General features: G+C 44.1%; 1 protein-coding gene across 7 annotated transcripts in view; it reads right to left on the bottom strand.

The window, feature by feature from the left end:
* AFF2 (AF4/FMR2 family member 2) overlaps window positions 1-22412 on the bottom strand; it is a 468843-nt gene that overhangs the window by 88073 nt on the left and 358358 nt on the right. For all 7 annotated transcript variants that reach the window (XM_038588490.1, XM_038588488.1, XM_038588491.1 and 4 more), the window contains one exon: window positions 17511-17607. In XM_038588490.1, coding sequence (XP_038444418.1) covers window positions 17511-17607 — 97 coding nt within the window. The remainder of the gene's footprint in view (window positions 1-17510; window positions 17608-22412) is intronic.

Genomic DNA, 22412 nt, shown 5'->3' with positions numbered 1-22412 from the left:
GAGCGGGGATGGTCATGGGCACACCCGAGATTTTTAGATTTGCAGTGGGGCCTCGTTTATGCTGTGTGACTCCTGACACCTGGCCACACCTGCATGGTGAGAGCAGGGCCAAAGTAGCCATTTCTAAAATCATTTTTATTAGCAGAGACCACAAAAGGCCAAGGGATGACCGACTGCTCGGATCAATTTCCTCCCGTGGAACCTTTAAGAAAACACACACCAAATCATCGAAATGAGGAAATCTGTGGGCCTCTCGGCCTGTGTCGCCTTAGACATGGAGTCTGGTTCCAGTTTATTGCTGAACCCATTGATCTGTGTACAGTCCATTTATCATTCATGAAAAGAGCTAGTGATCTTCACAGTATATTAGAAGAAACAACTCAGATCATCTGTCAACAGCCCTCTTATTTCTGTTTCCCTCTCCACAGGGACTGCATCTCCTTCGATTCTTCTGGAATTAAAATGTTGCTAAGCAACACAGCTGGGGGCGCTGATGGCAGAATGGCTACAGTCTATCAAACTGTTTAAGCACCTGGAGGGTTTTAGTGATGATTTTTTTCATACTTCTGTAGCATAATTATGTAATCAGAACCAAACTGGTACTCCCCTAGACTTTTGCAGACTATAGAAATAACATCTAACATGGGGAGTGCTAAAGCAGTGGTGTGGCAGTCTCTAGGATATTCAGACCCTTTCCAGAAGTATCCATTTGGAGACCTTTATATTTGTGAACCCTGGAAGTGGGCAAGGGCAGCTACTTATAACATCAGACTTGGCGTTCTGGGCGCCTGGTGCAGTAAGTACCCCGGACCCTTCTATGCATGACAACAGCTCAACGCACTCCAAAGCCATTTTTTAAATGAAACACTTCTCAAATTTAGAAATTTGTGTTGGAAATTCAAGCCCTCCTCTATTAAGTCTTGAGTTCCATTGCTAGGTAAATACCCATTAATATTTGGGTACTTTCTTTGGCTCTCAGTGGCAAAAATCATCTCACCATCTGTGCCTGAGGCTGAATTTTGGCAGGCAGTAGAGCAGCAAGAAAGCAAGAGCGGGAGGTAACAGGTGAAAATGATAAAAATAAGCAATATGTGTGTGGCCAGCTCAAGTCACGTCTCACATGTAGTTAGGATAGAAGGGTCTGGGGACCTGGGTGGTTCAGTGGTTGAGCGTCTGCCTTCTGCTCAGGACGTGATCCCGGGGTCCTGGGATTGAGTTCCACATCAGGCTCCCCGCGGGAAGGCAGGGAGCCTACTTCTCCTTCTGCCTATGTCTCTGTCTCTCTTTGTGTCTCTCATGAATAAATAAACTCTTAAAAAAAAGGGTACAAGGGTCTGGCCCTGAGCAGGTCTGGCCCTGGAAAGGAAGCGGGAAGGAAGAGGCGGATGGTGGCAAGGAACAGGAGCTGCACCCAGTCTGCCCGCCCATGCACACCTACAGCTTCCTTCTCTACCACCCTTTCTCCCCCAGTCCTGGCTGGTTTGGAATGGGGTATGGTAGAGGGCTGAAGACATGTCATTGTGGAAATGACATGAGCCTGCTTTCTCCCATCCCTTGCAATCCAAACAGGTCTATTCTTGAAGAAGACTTAGGTGATCGTAAAGTCACGAGCACAGTATTCAAGGGGTTTCCTTTTAGAGCACACTGGATGCAATAGCATGAGCATGCCATCGGCAGAAGACAGGGAGGGAGAAATCAAAGTGACATTGCTTAACCTAGCTTTCATTCAGTGACACAGTTTTTGAAAATGTCTTCTCTTCTCTTTGCTTCAGGACTGTCAATTAGACCCAGTTAGTTTTCTCTGATCAAGAGGAACATAATCATGTTCAAGGCCAGTTTCTTTGAAACCTATGTCTTTTTATACAGCCATCATAGGAAAATAATTTCATTCAAATTTATGTTTTCTGGGCTGCTTGGCTATTGATTGAAAATGTCTCTGCTGAGAGGTTCTCGTTTCTTTGGAGTTCACATCATCCTCCTGTGTGCTCACCACCTTTCATCTCTAAGCTAAACGGTCGCAGGGAGTCTCCACCAGACCAGAGACAAGAGCTCACAATTAGTGTTCTTTACTCTTGCTGTAATGCCACACTGTGTCAAGCATGTTATAAAGAATTATTCAACTCAGAGACTTTGAAGAAAAAGTTTAGTGAATTCTTTGCAGGAAAACTATATATGTCTTTAAGGTCTAACAAGTGGCCTACAAAATATACAAGGAGAACATTCCTCTGTGCAGATAACGGGACATGAAAACACTGATCCCCAGTTCTGAAATGTGAGATACCGTTCAAAACGAGGGGAATCAAAATGAAATGATCTTGTGTAATTCACCACACATTAAGAGGGTTGCATATTGGGATTACAGCTCATTTTGAGTTTAAAAACATACATTAAAGTAATTTAAACTGATTGGAAGATGGAGGCTAGATAGTTAACACTCATGCTGCTTTAATTTGCAACGTCTATATGCTTTCTAAAACCTATATTCTACTTATTTTGTTCCATGTTTCCCTAACATGATACTTATCTTGCCATTAACGAAGCTCTAGTATAAGGATGATACGATAAATTAACATGCTAGAAAATAGACTCCACTGCAGTGTGGCGAGAGGCTGTGGGCTACAGTGGGAAGAGTGATGAGCGAGAAATCCAGAAACCTGGGTTTGGCTCCTGTCTTTGCCACTTACTATCATCAGGACATTAGCAAGGCAGCTGACACTTGTGTTTCCTTGTTTTAAAAAATGAAGATAAGCATTCCCATCCTGCCTAAATCAAGGGTGGTCGGGAGTGGCCAACATTCTGCGATGGCGCTCTAGAAACCACTGCGTGCCATGCAGATACAGTGCATTGTGACCTGCCTGCTTTTGGGCTTTGGTGCACACACCTGCATGGCCTGAGAGTTCAATTCACGGGCTCGCTGACTCAGTGACCAGGATGCAGTAGCGAACCTATGCAGTTATGCCAACCAGGATTACAGGAGCCACTCTGTTCTTCTTGGCATGTCAGGAGCAGTTCTGGGCTAAATAGAATGCTGCTGTCTGAAAAGTCCTACTCTAGGGAGATTGGTATGTGTTCAGATCCTGACATGCCTAGGCCAGCAGGAGAGAGCCCTTGTACCTTCACACAGGCCTCTGCCCTGAACCTTCTCGGGGGCTTGTGTTGGTGGCAGGGAGGCCAGGGCACCTGAGGTGGTGTGGGGGAAAAGTGCAGGTGTGTATACTCAAATCTGTCTGTCTGCCTCCTTCTCCCCGACCCTCCTCCACAAGGAAGCCTAGGAAGCCTCCCTTCTTTCCAGAGGATTCCTCCATCAGCACACCCCCCACCCCTTGCAAATCTCACTCCATGAGGAGGGTGCTGTGCTTTTTCGCTAACATTTGATCCTAAGGTTGAGAAGCCCTGAGGATGCTACTGCAGGTGAGCCTCCTCTGTCATATGGGATCTTGAAAAATTATATGCCCAGGGAGAAGGTGCTTCCCTCCTTCCAAGGGCTATTTATGAACGGATTCTTCTCTTATTACTAGCATTGTACTATTCATGGTATCCTGCTAAGCAGCAAATTTATTTCCTCAGGAGGGACGATGTGGCTCAGGACATGCTCAGAGTTGCTCACTCATTAAATCTATATTCTTAAAAATAAGAAGGACCTATTTCACTCAGCATAATACAAGTCAATTGGAGAAGGACAAACATTATATGGTCTCATTCATTTGGGGAATATAAATAATAGTGAAAGGGAATAGAAGGGAAGGGAGAAGAAATGGGTAGGAAATATCAGAAAGGGAGACAGAACATGAAGACTCCTAACTCTGGGAAATGAACTAGAGGTGGTGGAAGGGGAGGAGGGCGGGGGGTAGGGGTGAATGGGTGACGGGCACTGAGGGGGGCACTTGACGGGATGAGCACTGGGTGTTATTCTGTATGTTGGCAAATTGAACACCAATAAAAAATAAATTTATTATTAAAAAAAATAAGAAGGACCTTGTCTTTATGTTATGTGGAGAATCTCCTGGCTGCACCAAAGCCCAAGTGACTCAGGGATCATACTGAATTACGTGAACCATAAAAACTGTAGAGCTAGTACAAGAAAATAGAAAGAAGGAAGGATACAAAGTGGCGGTCTATTGAGTCCCATCCTCTGCGGCATACATAACATCATGTCTCATTAGGGAGAAAATGCTACATATACTTGCTCAACATCTTCTAAAGACGGATCTAATTAAAAAAAACTCTTTGTTAATTCTGTCCCAGTGTTACTCTAGTCCATTACATTTATTTAAAAAATGAGAAGATGTTGGGGCACCTGGGTGGCTCAGTCAGCTAAGTGTCTGACTCTTGATTTTGGCTCAGGTCTTGATCTCAGGGTCATGAGATCGAGCCCCATGTCCCTTGTCAGACTCCACATTCAGCAGGGAGTCTGCTGGAGATTCTCTCTCTCCCATTCTCTCTGTCCCTCTCCCCACTCACATGCCCCCCCAAATAAATAAATCTTTTAAAAATATTTTTTAAAAATGAGAGAATCTTTTTCAGCTTTTAAGAAGCATACCCTGAACCGTGATATCCAGACTTATGATAATGCTTTCCCCTTGCCCCCAGATTGGCAGAAAAGGGACCCCATGCAATACGTTTCCTCTTTGTTGACACTGTCAAGGTGAGTACTCGGAGGGCCTACACATATTGTAGCAGTAGACTCATTTCATAAGGCTATGTATTCAGGTACTGCTTTTTTCCTTAATCAATAATAATGTTGTCAGTAGAGCATAAAATGTGATTCTATTAGCACTGCTCCATATAGCTTTGACCTCTCCTGCTTATATGTTTTTTTCCTGGCATTTTCCTAGCAGACGCGCCCAAGCTGGGTCTAGACAATACATTTCTTGATTAAAAAAAAAGTAAGGAGTCAATCATTCAGATAATTTTAAATAACTAAATATTGGGCACTATGGAAATAAGACAGTTGATTGCATTGCTTTTGAGTTTCTATGTTTTGCCTTCTTTGACTTTTCACAGGGCTGTTCTGTGAGATGCAGCCCTACCTTAACCTAGTGGCATGTATTGGTAAATCGTATCGATTGCCTAAGTCCAGAAGAGAAAACTCCTCTATTAACAAATGAACTCATCATTAGGGTATTCAGATGGTCTAAAATCAATACCTGCAGAATTGGTTAAATCAATTAAAGAGACATATACTGAGAACACTTGCCCAAATATAAAAATGAATTGCTTAATTACAGCATTTAAATAGATTTCACCGGAATGAGTACAACAGCCAGAGGCTTATATTATCTCCTATAGGCTGGGGTTTCAGCTGGCAGCACACACACATAGCCGGAATTGCAGATGAAGAGGAGATGTCACTCAGCATTTTGCAACACCTGGATGTCTGCCTGAATTTCTGACTCAATATCTAGGGCTGGAAATCTTTAGCAAAACACGACCTATTGTTATTATTTACCCCTCTGGAGAGGGGCCCACAAGGAAACGTGGAAATGTCACGTATTTGAACACTGAACCTACATGTAGGAAGCAAAAACATGTTCCCTGTCTTTAGAGTACTGGACTTCTCCCATTTTAATTGAACTCACTGTTTGCCATGCATATATGAAGTAGGCCAATGCTAGATGTAACAGGGGTGGCCAGAGAATCCTGACCAGCAGAGCTTGGAGGAAATTATTCCCAGGTGGAGGGTACTGCATCTTGTACCTAATAGTCACTTAATAAACACTGACCGGACAAATAAATGGGGGATCACCGTGAGTCTGAGGGGTCTGAGAATTGCTCTGGGCGTGGAAAGGTGCTGGAGCAAAAGCCAAGGTAAGGTCTAGGATGCATGCATCTGGATCCTGGCTGCCAGGACCCCTGAGGCTCCTCTTCACACCCCAGGAAGAAGGAGTCTGGGTGGCACTGACGGCGATTTCCCAGCCTGTGCTCTGGCAGCAGGCCACTGCCCTCCTGGCTCTTCCTGCAGCTAGGCGCTGGCCCCCTCTTTATTACTGTTCACCTGGATGATGGCCACTGCCCCTTCACTGGTCTGCCCATCTCTCTGTTTTACCCCCTTTGATGCTCCCCCCTTTTTAAAAATATTTTATTTATTCATTCATGAGAGACTCACTGGGAGAGGCAGAGACACAGGCAGAGGGAGAAGCAGGCTCCATGCTCAGCAGGGAGCCCAATGCGGGACTCGATCCCAGGACCCTAGGATCACGACTTGAGCCACCATCCCTGATGCTATCCCTTAATGACAACTTTCTCAGAGTCCTTCCTGGCTTCCCACCGCTCACTGAATTACTCATCAGCCTCACCCACCCTGTTGTTCAAGACCCTGTCAGCACCTGCTCAATGGTGGCCTTATTGCAGGTCCTGCTTGTCCCCACGTGTGTATTTTGCTAACAAGGCAACCACGAAGAGTTTTTCAAGTGCCTTTAGTGAGATCCATTTGTCAATTGGCGATTTTGTTTATAACTAAAGTTTGGATCTAGTGTAACTTAAGGAAAAATGCACTGTCTCTGGTGAAAGAGCACATTTCACTCATAAGGGTCTTCTGTTGACATTAATCATTCTCTAAGTGGAGTAAATATAGAGACACCAGGCAGAGCATCTCAGCACTGGCTGGAATTATTTATTCTCCCCATTAGAAGGGCCAATGTAAGAGGCACTTAGTTACCCCATTCCCCTGGGGGTTGTGGATTTGAAAATTCAATTTTCTTTCCCCCTGCCAATCTGAGCCCCCCTGCCCCTGGTGCTAGAGGGACACCCCTTGCAAAATGACAGGTGTCTTTTGGTGGGAGATGATCAACACCTAATAGAGACTCTCTCCTTACCATCTGTGGCCAGGAAAATGGGAAGGATATTCTCAGTGCATAGTAGGTACCCAATTATATAGAAGTATGCTACAACCTACATGGGAGTGAATACTGATGACGTATCCTTAGCATGAGCATACTAATGTATTTAGGCTTTCTGTCTTTTTGGAGCATGTTATACTCCAGGTGAGAACGCTATATCCATCATTATCCATATACCTGTATTAGAAAACCCACTAGTGTTCCACCTGTGAGTCTCCCTTCCTCTCACACTGCTACCACGCTCACAATACTCCTGACACCAGATGTATTAGGGGTTGTCCCCACCAAACAGCTCTGTGTTACACTGGCTGGGTGTTCTATGATTTAACTCACGTCTGACACTCTCTCCCTGGGGACAGTGTCAGACCCCACAGTTTAAGGGCTCCATCCCACAAGACTGCCTCCCACTTCCAATGCTCATGGCAGGCCCAGGTTGTCACCTTTCACTCTAACCAGTCTGCTACAAACCCACGACCCCCTCCTCAGTTTCGATTACTTGACTACAGTGGTTCATACAACTCAGGCAAACAGTTTACTTATGTCTGCCAGTTTGTTAAAGGACGTGATTGAAGAGACAGGTGGATAGTCAGATGAAGAGATACACAGGGGTATACTTACCTGGCAGGGGAGATACCATGATCACGAAGAGATACACAGGGCGAGGTCTGGGAGGATCCTGAGTGTAAGAGCTTCTATCCCCATGGACTTGGGGTTCATCACCCTCCCAGGACATGGATGTGTTCACTGACCTGGAAACACTCCAAACCCCATACTATTGAGATTTTGTGGAGGCTTAACATAAATGTGATTTATTATTACATCAGTTTCCAGGTTCTCTCCCTGCTCCAGAAGTGTGTGTGTGTGTGTGTGTGTGTGTGCGTGTGTGCGTGCGTGCATGTCTCAGGGGTGAGTGGGGGAACAGGCCTTAAAGCTCCAGAATGACTTTGTCTTTCTGGTGAGAAGCTCCCATCCAGGAGCTCACGCAGTCACCTCATTAAAACACTCCTATTGCCCAGGAAATTCCAAGGGATTTGGTGCCCTGTATCAGCAACAGGGGTCAAAGGCCAAATGTGAGAATAAAAGATGCTCCTAAGTGCTCTTATCACTTAGAAAATTATAATGTCTTAGGATACCATGCCAGGAACCAGGGACAGACACCAATATATCTATATACCTATATCTATATTTTCTATTATCTTATACCACCAAATACCAACTGACTTTCCTGTGCCTCAATGTCCTTATTGGCAACATGAAGCAGCTGGAATAAAGGGTCTCCATGGTCATTTTAAGGTCTGGTATTCCATATTCATACACAGGTATTATAGTCTCTCTACACATATATGACTCAGGGATAAATATGGAACCTGAGTCTACCTCTATTAGCAATAAACAAGATTTATTGCCAAGTTCATAAATGTTTCTATCTGATGTTCCAGAGAGTCCCATGTAGTACTCTGTGATATATGGGTTATGCCATCCCATACATTCTGGAAGCATCTGCTGCTTTGATCTGCCCATCTACTTGAATTCTGAATGGTTAATCTTACATTGGTAGCTAATCTCAAATTTGGATACTTCTTCTGTGTATTTACAATGCCTATGCTCTTTGCTCTTACACAAATACATAGAAGAAATATAGAGCTGCTTAAGAATAAGATGGATTCCGTTTCCCATTCAGGACAACGTCCTGGGTGTTTGCAGCCTGCCTGGTAGCTTTTCCAGCAGATGGCAGATATTTGGGGAACAGAGGAAAGCATTCTTGGCCTTAAACCAAAGCCCCAGTATATTTTTCAAAGCCAGCATATAAATTTCAAAATCTCACATTTTCAGTCTGGCAGTGTTTTATTATCCAGCTTTTGCTGGAGATGTTCATATTGCTCTAGTATATGCTAGAACCCAGATTGAATTCAGGACTTGGAAACTTGCAGTAAACTTCCGGTACACGTGGTACATTGCCTTGGGTTTGTTGGCTAATGGCTCTGAGACAGAACCTCCAAGTTGCAATCATGGATTTGGGACCCGAACTGGGGAGATGGAGAGGCCTCAGAAAAAGGATATGCTTGGACCAAACATAGGGTGGGGTGAGAGTGGAGATGAGACCATCCCTGGGGACTTCAATTCAAGTCAACTGAGTGATCCCCAACTTCCTGGAGATGGTGGCTACCCCCGTCCCCGCCCTGTTCTTCACAGACAGGTGCCCTGTAACATAAGGCCATGGCCATCTCTGTCCTACAGGAGAGCTACCTTTTCTGAAATAACGATCAAACCCATTTTTGCTTCTGTTTGGCTCCTAGGGCGCACAGCACACCGTCGCCAATGTCTGATTTCAACTCACTGTGGGAGGAATGGCAGGCTAAGCAAAAGAGGCAGTGGCTTTGCAGTTGGAGTGCTCAGAGATGGATAATTCATAAGCTGTAGTGGACATTAGCCAGTATCTGGTCATCAGCTGTGATAAGCATACCATGTAAAAACACTGCGCTGCTCGCCTATCTCTAAGCATTTTATTGAGATTACAATAAAAAGGCAATCTATGGAGATTACAAGTCAAAATATTTGGTACTAAAAGTGGAAGAGCTAATTACAATGAAAAAAAAATCAGCATGCAGGTTTCTAAACAGTCACAGACTTGCCTGGAGCATATTAAAAAAATCACATCATACAAGCCCTAAGCAGTTTCTTATTAATCTAGTCTCTATGCTAATACAGCCAAATGGGAAACACAATCTTGGGAATATGAAGGCCAATGTTATTCTATTAACCTTATATGTTATCCTATTTACTTTCCTGTCTTTAATGAATAAATTAAAATGTCCTCTCATTCTCTAATTGCTGGGTACTTAGGGTATGACAATGCACGGATTTTATTCAGCTACATTCTGCAGCCTTAACTGCCCAAACTCTATCATTTTGTGGGGGATTTCAATGAAAGGCAATGACAGATAAACTGTTTACATTAAAAGACTCTATCAAAGTTATTTTGCACCTGGTTTCATCCTAATCCATCTGCTGTTTCTCTAGCTCTGACAGGCTGACCTCTCTTGCTGTGTGTGCCATATTGATGTCATTACTGAAGGGGGCCTTCCCCAGCCTTTCTGCTGATAACAAAGTAAATGGAAATTCAGAGAAACCCCAGGGAGGTAACAACTTGTTCAGCATGATGAGGGAGAGCTGTGGCTAAAACAAGAGGACCGATTACAGCAGGGAAGAGTGTCTGTTGTCACAATGAATGCATTCGCGACAGCACATTGGCTTCCAAAGAGCCAGCTAATAGCAGGAGCAACATTTATTGCCGCGTTTCCATTAGCAAACTTTAAATGTGAAAGTGGGCTTGAGTTTAACCTGACTCCATGTTTTGAAAGAGTAACATGCATCCCAGGTATAAGAAACATATCCAAAGTGGCCAGAACTTTTGTGTCTTCTGCTACCGTGGAAGGCAGCTCATTTGCAATGATCCAGTAAGGACCTGGCCAGGGAACTGGCCCAACAATAACAAAAACAAGCAAAACTGGATCAAATATAAAACCAAAATCAAGAACTTGGATTAAAAGTGAGCTACTGGGGTACCTGGATGGCTCAGTGGTTGAGTATCTACCTTTGACTCAGGTTATGATCCCGGGGTCCTGGGATCGAGTCCTGCATCGGGCTCCTCACAGGGAGCCTGCTTCTCCCTCTGCCTATGTCTCTGCCTCTCTGTGTCTCTCATGAATAAATAAATAAAATCTTTAAAAAAAAAATAAAAGTAAGCTACCCGTGTACGAGGTAATGAGTGATCTTTGGCCAAAAAAATAAAATTATGAAATGGAGGGCAAGAGCTGAGAAGACACTATTTTTTTGGTCAATGTTAACACTGTTGAGGGGCAGACCCACCACCAGCCTCCAGTTCAAAAGTCCACACATCCCCAGTAACACACTTTGAAAGAAGTGCCCATCTCTAAGGGTACCAGAGCAATCCTTAGGCAGAAAAAGCAGAAAGATCCAGTTAAATAAAACCAGGTGCATGGGAGCTACCGGGGTACATGGGAGCTACTTGCAACAACGTATCCAGACACAACTCATCAGAATGCCTTTGTGCTCAAAGCAAATCTGAATTGTCTGGCTGTGTTTTTATTTGTTATTTATTTATTTATTTATTTATTTATTTATTTATTTATTTATTTTTAATTTTTATTTCTTTATGATAGAGAGAGAAAGAGAGGCAGAGACACAGGCAGAGGGAGAAGCAAGCTCCATGCACCGGGAGCCCGACGTGGGATTCGATCCCGGGTCTCCAGGATCGCGCCCTGGGCCAAAGGCAGGCACTAAACCGCTGCACCACCCAGGGATCCCCTGGCTGTGTTTTTAAAGCACCAACGCCACTCCAAGCTTTATCTCCACTAAAGAGCTGAGTCAGTCACTAACTGAACACTTCCCATCACACTCCTCATTCGCTCAACTTCTTCTGGAGCTAAATGAAGTCCTCTAAAATCTCAGTCTAATTCACGTTAATAACAAGATGGTATTAATATTAAAATGCCCTGAGGGTGGTTTCTAACAATACCCATTTCTTTAGTCTTTGTACTTCTAAATTTTGCTGCTTCTCGTGCCAGTTGGAGATGGCTGGGGATTGAGAGTGCCATGCTCAGGTCCAGCCTGCCTTCAGAGCCCAGGCCCCCCAGCCCCCAGACTGTCCTGCCAGCCTAGAATGAGGCCGCACGCCAAGAGCTGCATAAATCAAGCATCACGATCATCATTTGGTGAAACGTGAAGCAGATGTCTACCTGGTTCTGTGGATAGATGCTGGAGGGAGCTCAGGAGTTTGGCCACCACACATTCTAGAAGTCTTTGGAATAGGTCAAATTGTGGGTAGCTTAAAACTTTAAAGACAGCAATTTTAATAAACCTGTCAATACAATTTCTTTGTTAAGAAAACATTTGAGACTGATTAGGCTGCTTATATTGAAAGAGAAGCACAAGGTCTATATCTTTAGATCTTTTATTGAGCTGCAAGCACAGCATGAATAACTGCTTCTTAGCTGTAAATGAAAATTGATTCCAGGTTTAACTCCTCATTTTCAGGGGTCCTTTAAGTCCCAAGAAGCACACGAAGAAAAATGTAACCCAAGGAAAACTGCAGGTTCAGTGGGACAAGGTGAGGGCATGCAGAGAACCCCGCATGTACCCGCTCTTGAGAAGCCTGGCCCACTGGGTCCTGCTGCCCCAGCCACACACCAGTGGATACACCGCGAACTCCCTGCCCGCCCCAGAGGCCTGGCTGGAAGATGTCCTTTCAGTGAGCGTGGTATGTGGAGGGCCAGGCTGGAGTTTTAGGTCTGTGATGTCGAGAGCAGCCAGCTGAGGGGTAAAAACTGTAGTCAGTCAGCTGGCCAGTGGACATCGTGTAGCTCCTAACTATGTTAGTGACGTCCAACCTTGAAAAACAGAACCTACCACAACACAGATATGGACGCAGAGTCTAATTACAAAACACGGTATCCGATTCAAACCCTGTTCTGAAACATTCCAGATTCCAATATGGACTTCAAGTGATGATTTCCCATTCTGGCGAAGCTCCAAGAGAAAGCCACGGAGAGTGCAGCATCACAGCACACCCTCTGTCTTTCTCCAGGGCAGGAGGAAAGAAGGGAAGAAGTATGATCAGAAAGTATGACTCAGCTGCTCACCCACGTCAGTCCTCCAAAGAGAAACCCTTGTTGAGAGACACATAATTTACCCAGAGGACTTGGTGCAGTGTCACTGGCAACCTGGCCTTTCTTCCTGTCATGTCTGGTTTAAAACCTGCCAGGTGTCACAGGGGAGGAAAGGTTGTTCACACCCAGTTGGGACACTGAGTTCTCTTTCTAGCAGACCCCTATGGACACCAAAGCCAAAGCAAAGGGCAAGCTTTATGTACCAATGGAGCCAAAAGAGGGGACTTCCAATTAATGTTTAAAGGGGCTACAGGGGGGCAATCTGGGTGGCTCAGCAGCTGAGCATCTGCCTTGGCTCCGATCTTGATCCTGGGTTCCTGGGATCGAGTCCCGCATTGGGCTCCCTACAGGGAGCCTGCTTCTCCCTCTGCCTCTCTCTGTGAATAAATAAATGAAAAAATAAAATCTTAAAAAGTAACAATAATAAAAATAAAAGGGCCACAGGGAAGAATAGCCACTGATTTGTGTAGGGCTCATAGTTTTCAGAGCTTTTTCATTCTCTATTCCAAAAGCTATGCTCTTTATGACTACACATATAATTCCCATGGCCAGGGTTGCCACATACTGACTGTTCTCTAGGTAGTAAATTCAGCAGCTCTCTTTAACATCCTACTCCTTACAACAAAAGGCAAAGTAATGTAGCCCACGTCCCAAAGAACATGAGACCTTTTAGATCACTACTAATGATAGTGACACTGACACTGACGATTGTGTGAAGCGATACACACTTACTATGTGCTGAGCAAAGTGTCAGACGATCTAGCCCACATCCATTCACTTAGTCACTAAATCCTCACTAGGACTCAGTAAAGTAGGTGCTATTGTTACCTCCATTTTAGAGACACTTAGGCCTTTGGCCCAAGGTCATCCAGTAAGTGGCAGAGACAGATTCAAGCTGCATCTATCTACGTATGTATATTCTTGCTCTGCCTTCCTACATTGTGTCAGCAGGGCCACACCATCTTAGAAGGTAGCACAGACATATTTGCTTCCTAAACAGTCTCAACTGAGAAAGCAAAGTGTGGCAGGGAATGTGGAGAGAACACAACTTTTTAACAAATATTTTCAGAGTAACGATCACTATCGCTTTTTCCCCAAAAACCATGTGCATATGTGATTGTGCATCTCTGCCTTTAAAAAGTCTCTAGAAGGTAAAAGCTTGTGTTAAAAACGTTTTTTAAAGCATTTTTTAAAAATTTCATTTATTTATTCATGAGAGACACACACACAGAGAGAGGTAGAGACACAGGCAGAGGGAGAAGCAGGCTCCATGCAGGGAGCCCGACGTGGGACTCGATCCTGGGTCTCTAGGACCACGAGCTGGGCTGAAGGTAGCGCTAAACCACTGAGCCACCCAGGCTGCCCTAAAAACTTTTTTTAAACAACCTTGAGTCTCCATGGCTGACCATTGGCATCTTTAATTTCTATATTATAATTCTCCCATTCCGGCCTCACGCTTCATTTTCTTGTTTGCAGGAATAATGCTTCGCTTTTAAGCACACTCTAAAGGCTCTGTTGGTGTTCCTGCACAGGACCTGTTCAGCCTAGCCAGTGGTGGGTAAGGAGGGGGGAGGTTGTTCTGATTCTGAGACACTTGGCACTGAAATGCCATAGTAGGAACTGGCACGTCTGGATCCTGTGTTTCCTTTTCATAAATACATTGGAAATGCATTCCCTTAGGATTTCTTATGTTGCAAACTCTACCATTAAGGTCTTAGGAGCTTTTGGAAAGGATTGGTATCTACTCTCACTTAGCCTGGACAATCTGGGTCTCCTGAGGTGAGTCCAGGTACAATGATCACAGGTGAGATGATCTGAGATGGTCTCCAGAAAGCTAATGGCTTTTTTATTGGACTATGTCTGCATGAATATAGCCTCCGGGTTCTGAGAAAGCTTCTAAGTACAATGTCAGCTCAGACGAATGGTACGGTCTGGCTCCTTGGACACAACACCTAATGCACCAATGCATTTGTTTCTATGCTTTTGCCTCAATCATCCTGCCACAAATAGGATAATCCTGTAATTCTGTAGCTCAGACCAGAAGCCCAAGTATATCTCTAAGGTTTATTGGTAAGATTCAAAGAAGACAGAGAACCTAACTTAATATCAGGCACAGAGCAAGGGTGGCTCTGTCAATGGGAGTGCTCAGCACTCCTCCTGATGTCGCTGGCAGTATGACAGTCCCAATTACAAGACGGAAGAAGAGGACCCTGTTATCTACACAGTACTATGTTACCTCACCTGAAAGAGTCAGTTCAAAGGAACCAAAACCAGGTGCTCGGAAAAAGACTTATATACATGTCCTCACAGCAGTGCTATCTGAAGTAGCCAAAAGGTGGAAACCTCAACATGCCCATCCATCTAACTGATGAACAGGTAAACCAAACAGGTTTATGGAACAGGTGTATCCATCCAATGGAGTATCACTCAGCCATAAAGAAGGAAGAAAGTGCTCATCTATGGTATAATGTGGATGGACCTAAAGAACATTACAGCAAGTGAAAGAAGCTAGTCACAAATGGTTACATATTATATATAAAATCAGCAAGTCCACAGAGACACAACAGAGAAGTGGTTGTCAAGGGCTGGGGGAGGGGAAATGGTGAGTCACTGCTTAATGTATGTGGGATCTCCTCCCGGGGTGGTGAAAATATTCTGGAACTGCGTCATGGTTGTGCAATCTTGTAAATGTACCAAACACCACCGAATTGTACACTTTAAAATGGTGAATTTGATGTCATGTGAATTTTACCACAATGCAAAAAAAAGGGAGAATAATTTCAATGCATCTTTCTTTGAAAAAAAAAAAAAAGAGGCCTCATAAAGCCAGAGCTTACCAGACACTGCTTGGTACTATAACTTCTGCTACTGCACGACATTCTCCTTGGTCTTTAGCCTTCTTGCCTTTTAACAAGTCCTCAAACTCTGTAGGGGGCTTATTTGTAAATGTTTGTAACGTTGCATCTACTTCTTGCTTCCAGGGCCCAGTGAGGGGGGATAAATTGTCATTCTGCTCTGCCTTAGGTCTCCCCATTCAACCTCCCCTTCAGATGAGAAGCTTGGTTGATGAAGGCATGACTGGCCTAAGGGCGGCATGCCACAGCCAGCTGGCCAATGCACCAATTGGGATTCCCTGATGGTCTCAGCACCAACACGAAGTCAGCAAACACACACCCTAAAAAGCCAGATGATTCAGGCCAACAGACCCACTGCCGCTCCTTCAGGTAAATACAGAATAAAACAACTTGAGAGGCTAAAAAGCAGATTGCGTTTATGTAATCACAGAGAGGAAGTCAATGTGCAAAACCTACTTTCACTTATTGTTGATTACTGCTTTAAACATTTCCATTAAAAAGTAATGCAGCATCTGTCAAAATCAATGATCTAGGATTTTTTTGTTTTATTTACCACCACTGTGCTCGTCACTGGTCTATTAAATGTAGAAAACAGGAAAAACAGACACTGGAATTTCAGCATGCATTCTGCATCAACTCTGAAGCCCATGACTCACATAGGAGAGGGACTTCTTGCACCCAGGACAGGAACAGCAAGCCTCCGGGAGACAATGGAGCTTGTTCTTGACAAGGCACCACAGTGCAAAGATGCAATTGTTACATGTTGCAAAAAACACAAGCTTAGGAATAAGGAGGAGAAAGTAAAGGCGAGCCAAGTATTGGCCACATAACATGGCAAATGACTTCAATTTTCTTTTATTGTACTGTATTTTTGTTTTCAATTTTAAAATTCTACCAAATGGCGGGAGTTCTGGCGTGGCACACAACTGTATAGGAGAACAGGGTAGGTGAGCCCGGAGAGATTTTCCTAAGCTTTTCTTTGCTGTCTCCTCACAACACATTTAGTGAATATGGAATTCTGTATTTTAAAAAGGATTTTATTTATTCACTTGAAAGGAGAGAGAGAGAGAGAGAGAACAAAGCTGGGGTGGGGAAAGAGCAGAGGGAGAAGCAGGCTTCCCACTGAGCAGGGAGCCCAATGAGGGACTCGATCGTGGGACCCCGGGATCATGTCCTGAGCTGAAGGCAGACGCTTAACTGAGCCCCCAGGCACCCCTGGGGTTCTGTATTTGATAATTATCTTGACACACCAGTGCATGAGCATTCCTTAAAACCGTCTGCTTCCAGTTTCCTAACACAGCCGACTTGACCATCCAAAGAACTTGGTCAGGTACCGGTACAGCTGTTAAAAAAGGCACTCCTCCTGTGTTCCTCATCGGAGGTTATGAACACACCCAGGAGGAGCCCACACGTGAGACAGTTCAGCCACAGAGAAAATGCATAAGCATCGCTGACACCATCCACCGCACTGCCATTCTCATGGCTCACGCACGATCCTTGGCCTTTTCCAACCCAAGTCCAGTCTCACCAGAAATGCTGTAAAGGCATTTCTGCTCTCTCCTTTGGGGGCAAGTGCTGTACACACTTACAAATGCAGAGTGGATGAAGACGGGGTGGCAGCAAGTTTTTGCCAAACGCCTTTGGCCCGAAGGCTGGTGCACGCTGCAGGAGGCTGGGTGCCAAGTGTCGGCACGTGCTCTGAAGTGGTGCACCTGGGAGAGGGGAATGCAGCCCTCGCGTTGATGCCCTAATTAATTAATGAGCGTGGGCTGTAAGCCTCGCGTCGGCCTCACTAAGGGAAAGTTACACCTCGCCCGAGACAATGCTGAGTCCGAGAGAGGGAAAGACAGGCTCTCACTTACTGACGACCCCTACGTGTGTTTGACAAGGGAGCGGAGGGAGGAGGTGTGAGCAGTTTTCAAGAGCTCGGCATCTCCTCGCTGGAGCTTGAATGAAACCATGAACTGATTCCACCTGTTCCAGACCACTGTGCCCAGCCGTGCGGCTTTCCCCTCTCTCTGCAGCCCAGAGATGAAGCAGAGGGTAGGCTAGCGGATGGCAAAACCCTTGCGGTCCTTTATGCTCCCTCCCTTTGGGTCCCAAACCAAGCGTGAAGCTCTTCCTACCTGGTAGAGCTCAGTGGCTGTGCACTGAGTGGCCAAGGTCTTCACAGGTTCAAGGTCATCTTCATCACTGCTCAGCTTCAGATCGTCCTCAAGCATCCTACAAGAAAAGCAGGGTGATGTGCGTGTTAGAAGGCGTCTTTTCTAAATCATCCTCAGCTACATCTTGCAATGAGGATAAAATATTGAAGCTACAATCTGACAGCTGCAATTCTGTCAAAGGTGCAGAGGGAACCAAGATTCTTTCAGCTAATTAGATATTTGAGCTCTTATATTTATGTGTCATACTCGGCACACATCTTCCCTCTCTCTACCTTCCCCTAAATCAAGGGGAAAAAAAAGGACTATTTCAGCATCTCCAGAGATGACTGGAGTCTATATATTTTTACTACTGAAAATGTAATAAATGTACTGATCAATCAGTGTGGAGTGGCACGTGACACGGGATCTCTACAGGAAAGGAGGCTGTGAGCCTCCCATGAAAGAATTGGGGCAGGGTAACAGCCCCCAGCTCTAGAGGCTGTTGTTGTAGCCTGCTGGGGCTCTCTGGATGACAGAGGCAAAAGGCCCAGCAAACTTTCCGCTGCCTCACAGTGCCCTCTGCACCGTGGCAGTTCTGTGGCCACAAAATAGCTGGGCAGAGAAATGGCTAGTCATTAACCTTTTGATATATGACCGATCGCTTCCTGTAAAATTTGATCCAAGAGATGTAAGCCCATGATGTGGATGAGAAATCTTTCTCTCCTAAGGCAAGGTACCTGAAAAATACTAGTGGTCCGAATTTTGGCAATGAACTAGCACTTTCAAAATTGTTTATCGAGCACACAGAGCCTCTTGTTTCCACAGTGCCACCCGCTCTATCCCCAAACCTGAGCCACAGTAGGAGTGACTTATGATCTTAAAATTCTAGTTACACAGCCTTCAAAAGACCAATTGGTGTGAATATTTCTAAGTACTAAATACAACTTTAGACCTCATTCCCAGCTTTCAAATGGGGGCAGTCCCAGCCTCCCTGGACCAATGACCATTTTCTGAGCATGATTTGCTCTTTCTTACTTCCAGACTCAGAATCAGGCTCAGTTCCCAGGCTAGAATTTCCTTCTTCAACTCTGAAAACCCTATTTTTCCTCCATAGCTCAGCCAGATACCATGTCCTCCACAAAAAGCTTTTGAGAAATAACACCTAGATCAGAAAAAACACCTTTTCCTTCTGCCCCACCCTGGGTCCAGCTGGAGCACAGCACTGCTTTCCACTGAGCAAGCCCACAGTGGTCACTCATTCCCGCATGGCTGTGGTTGCAACTTACTTCTGTCTTCCCAGAAATGATAACGCTTGCCACCCTCATTTTGCAGACAGGGAAAGAAGGTTCAGAGAAGCCAAGTGCTTTGTGCAAGGTCACACGGCTAGTTGTGCTAGAGCCAGTCCTAAAACTCTCATGTCCTGATTTCTGCCTGAGTGTTTTTTCCAGAAAGGAAGTTGGAAAGCAAAGGGCAACTTCTAACTTGATAAATAAAGGAATAAATTATTTTAGAAGTTATGTTCAAATGTTCAAAAGAGATCCAGGTCAAAGTGGGTATCCACTCTTAAGTCTCTGAGGGAAGCACGGCTCTCTCACTTTCATGCTCAGCCATAGAAAACCAGGATATGTTCACTGAGGTCTGAAAACCAAAGACTGATAGAATGGTTGGAAGGATAGCTGTTTGAGTTGGTTGGATAGTTGGTTTGAGTTGGTTTCAGATAAACTAAACTTGCAAGATTTATGACTGTCCTTCATGAGACTAAAGGATGTTTTGAAGATCTTAGAGAAGAAGACAAAATGTATCCCCCCATTTCTTTTGCAGTTGCAGGCTGATGACACCGAGCAAATAATTCTTTACAACACATTGTCACAGACGGAGACTATATTATTCTCATAAGCTACAGAACATAAATATTTTAAAACTACCTATGCTGGTCATGAAGTGTCTCATTTTCCGTGTGTGTGTATGTGTGTGTACCTCAATTCAGGTAGGCAATGTCTATGTGTTAATTTCCATAGAAGTGTTGGGCAAAATAAATTATTGATAATTCCTCATTCAGAAGATCCATTTATGTGTCACGGAAAGTGCTAAGTATTTGACCAGAGGCTTGTAATTTGGCCTGTATGAAGCATCAGCTATCATTAGCCCCATTTTCCAGGCTGAAAGGAACACTGAGGCTTAGAGAGGTAAGGAACTTGTTTATGATCACACAGCTAGGAAATCGTGGAGGCAAACATGGAACTGGCCATCTCCAGCCAGAACTCGAGAGTATATAATGTCTTCCTAGAGGGTGTAATTGACAAAAGATGGTATATTAAAGAAAATCAACAGCAACAACAGAAAACCCACAAAACACACTGGTGAGTCAAGATATTTAGATTCAACTGAGGTTACTCATAAACTCTGATATCTTGGGAAAGTCACTTACTGTCTCTGAACCTTATCTGCATCCCTTGTCTGTTAAAGGGCATAATAATCATTAAACTCTTTCACAGGGTGGTGGCAGTGGTGAACATAATATCAACTAAAGCATGTGAAATGCTTTATGAAAGCACAAAATGAATGCAGGGTATCATTAAGTTTGGAAAGATGTCATCACAGTTAGAAATAATGTACACCATTAACACTGCTAACAAGTAATCACAAGCAAGTCTTCATGAGACTTTGTTGTCATCTTCCTTTGCCGAGCAATCAGAAGGTAAGCTTTGTGGTGACTCAGACCGTGTCTCCTAAAATCTCCAAGCTAAAGCCAAAAATGGGCTTGTGGTCTTCAAGCTACTCTTCTTTAGGGAGAACTAGTAACATCCAGAGCCATAATTCAGAGACTTGAATTCAACAGTCATTTTCCTCTCCGACCAACTCTATGTGATTCTAACATGGAAGTGAAAGGTCTTCCAACGTCCAGTTTTGGAAATAGGTAACTGATCTCCATAGTGATTGACATTAAACACCTCCCCCACGCAACAAGCTTGGTATGGATTTGGTTATTAATAAAGGACAATGGGACGCATATGTTAAAGTCCTGGTAAACACAAGTTGAGAAGTAACTAGGAAGGCAAACCACCATTAGTTATCTCTGGACGTGTTAGGCATTCATTTCATTCTGCTCCTTCACTGACCTATTAAGCTTTATTCTTGAATATACATGTACTTGTTTGCATTTCCTTCTGTAGCTAATACTCAACATTACTCAAGGGAAAGAGGAGGATTATGAAAGATTTTGGATTTAATTATTATAGCGGCACCATTCACACCCACTGCAGTTAAGGTAGTCTCAGCAGAAAGATGGTAAGTTCTTTTCATGAGGTCACAGCTCCATAGACAAATTCATCACACGCTGGGTATCTCACAGTGTGAGAAAATCATGCTCATATGTATTCCTATGTGTGTAATCTTAAAAAATGACTATTGTTCTTCCACTTCTCAATTCAATGAAAATGGAACAAAGTAGGCCTCCTTAGTGACTTTAGATATTTGTTTGGGATCTGGTAGTTAATAGTGCCTGTCTCTGTGAAAACTCTCTGGTTTTTACTTTTACCAAGACATAATTTCTATATTATTATGAAGTTAAATAGTTCAAAAAACTACATCCACAAAACCAAATCCTTGCCCTGAAGGAAGGGTGAGTTGCACCCAGGGTAGCTTCTGTTGCTAACTCTCTGGGTCTCAAGCTGATCCTGGTAACCTCAGAGGGCTCCTGGCACTGGGACATCCCAGCACATGACACTGTGACAGGCCCTATGTGAGTTATAATCATAAAATCATAAGATCGCTCTCTATTAACCCTGCCACTTCACATAATGGAATGCTTAGGTGATTCTGAAGAGGAAAAAACAGAAGGCTTGGACCATTATTATAGAAGGTTCTATGGAAATGAAACCTTTAGTTGGGTTTGCTCTCTTGAACTAGTCAGTACAACTCTTTGAATCTCAATTTTCTCACATGTGAAAATAAGCAATAATAATATGCACTTTGGAGAGTTTGGGAAGGATTAGAAAAAGCACATTTGTACAGATCACCCAGGAGTCAATATAAATAGCTGTTGTTTGCATACTGGTCATTATTGCTATTGCTATCATTATTATTACCTGAGAAACGATGCTTTACAGAATGGAACAATAAAACAAAAGGCTCTGCTGGTGACCCAAAGACTGGCAGAGGTATCAAATAGCAAGCATCATTGGATGCCAGGTGAGGCATGGTTCAGAGATTCTGAAGGAGTTTGGAAAGTTTCTGCACTTGGATTTACACTTCAAGAATGTTCCAAATTCATCATGGCTGTTTTGGGTTTCCTAAGATCCTCCAGAGTACTTAAGATCCCCTGGATATCTGAAGCCTTATTGTAAGATGAAACACATAGACAGTTCCAAGTGAAAGTTTAAATAAAAATAAGAGTGGCCCTGATACCTTGCTCCTTCTGTCTGTGGGGTGACCTGTAGGTCCAGAGATATGAGCAAAAGATGGCCCCTACCGGAAGCTGTGCTCACCTTGAGCACGTTGTCTTTGGGCATGCCACTCTCAAGAGGCATTTCCAATAAACATCCGGCTTTAACCATTGTATAAAAGGCGAGGGTTGATCCAGAAGGATCAGAGGCTGTTAGTTGATCCAGAATCCTTGCTCAGAAGCAACCTTCAGAGCCCTGAATGTGTAGGTTGCAAGCCTACAGATTGCCTTTTTGTGAATGACAAAATGGCGCCCCTCTGGGTGGACAGCTTGTCAGGCGTACTGCTTGATACTGGCTGGATTCCAGCTTCCAAGTATCTGTGGAAAGAGCTGCAATGCTAGTGACCGACACTCCGACAGATCATGGCTCCTACAGTTGGAAGTGCCTGGAAGGGTTATCCATTCCACCTTGTCACCCAATGAACAAATTTACAATATCC

This window comes from Canis lupus, chromosome X (assembly GCF_011100685.1).
Source record: "Canis lupus familiaris isolate Mischka breed German Shepherd chromosome X, alternate assembly UU_Cfam_GSD_1.0, whole genome shotgun sequence".
Lineage (NCBI taxonomy): Eukaryota > Metazoa > Chordata > Mammalia > Carnivora > Canidae > Canis > Canis lupus.
Note: the sequence above shows the minus strand (reverse complement) of the source record. Positions and strands in the feature narration are given on the sequence as shown.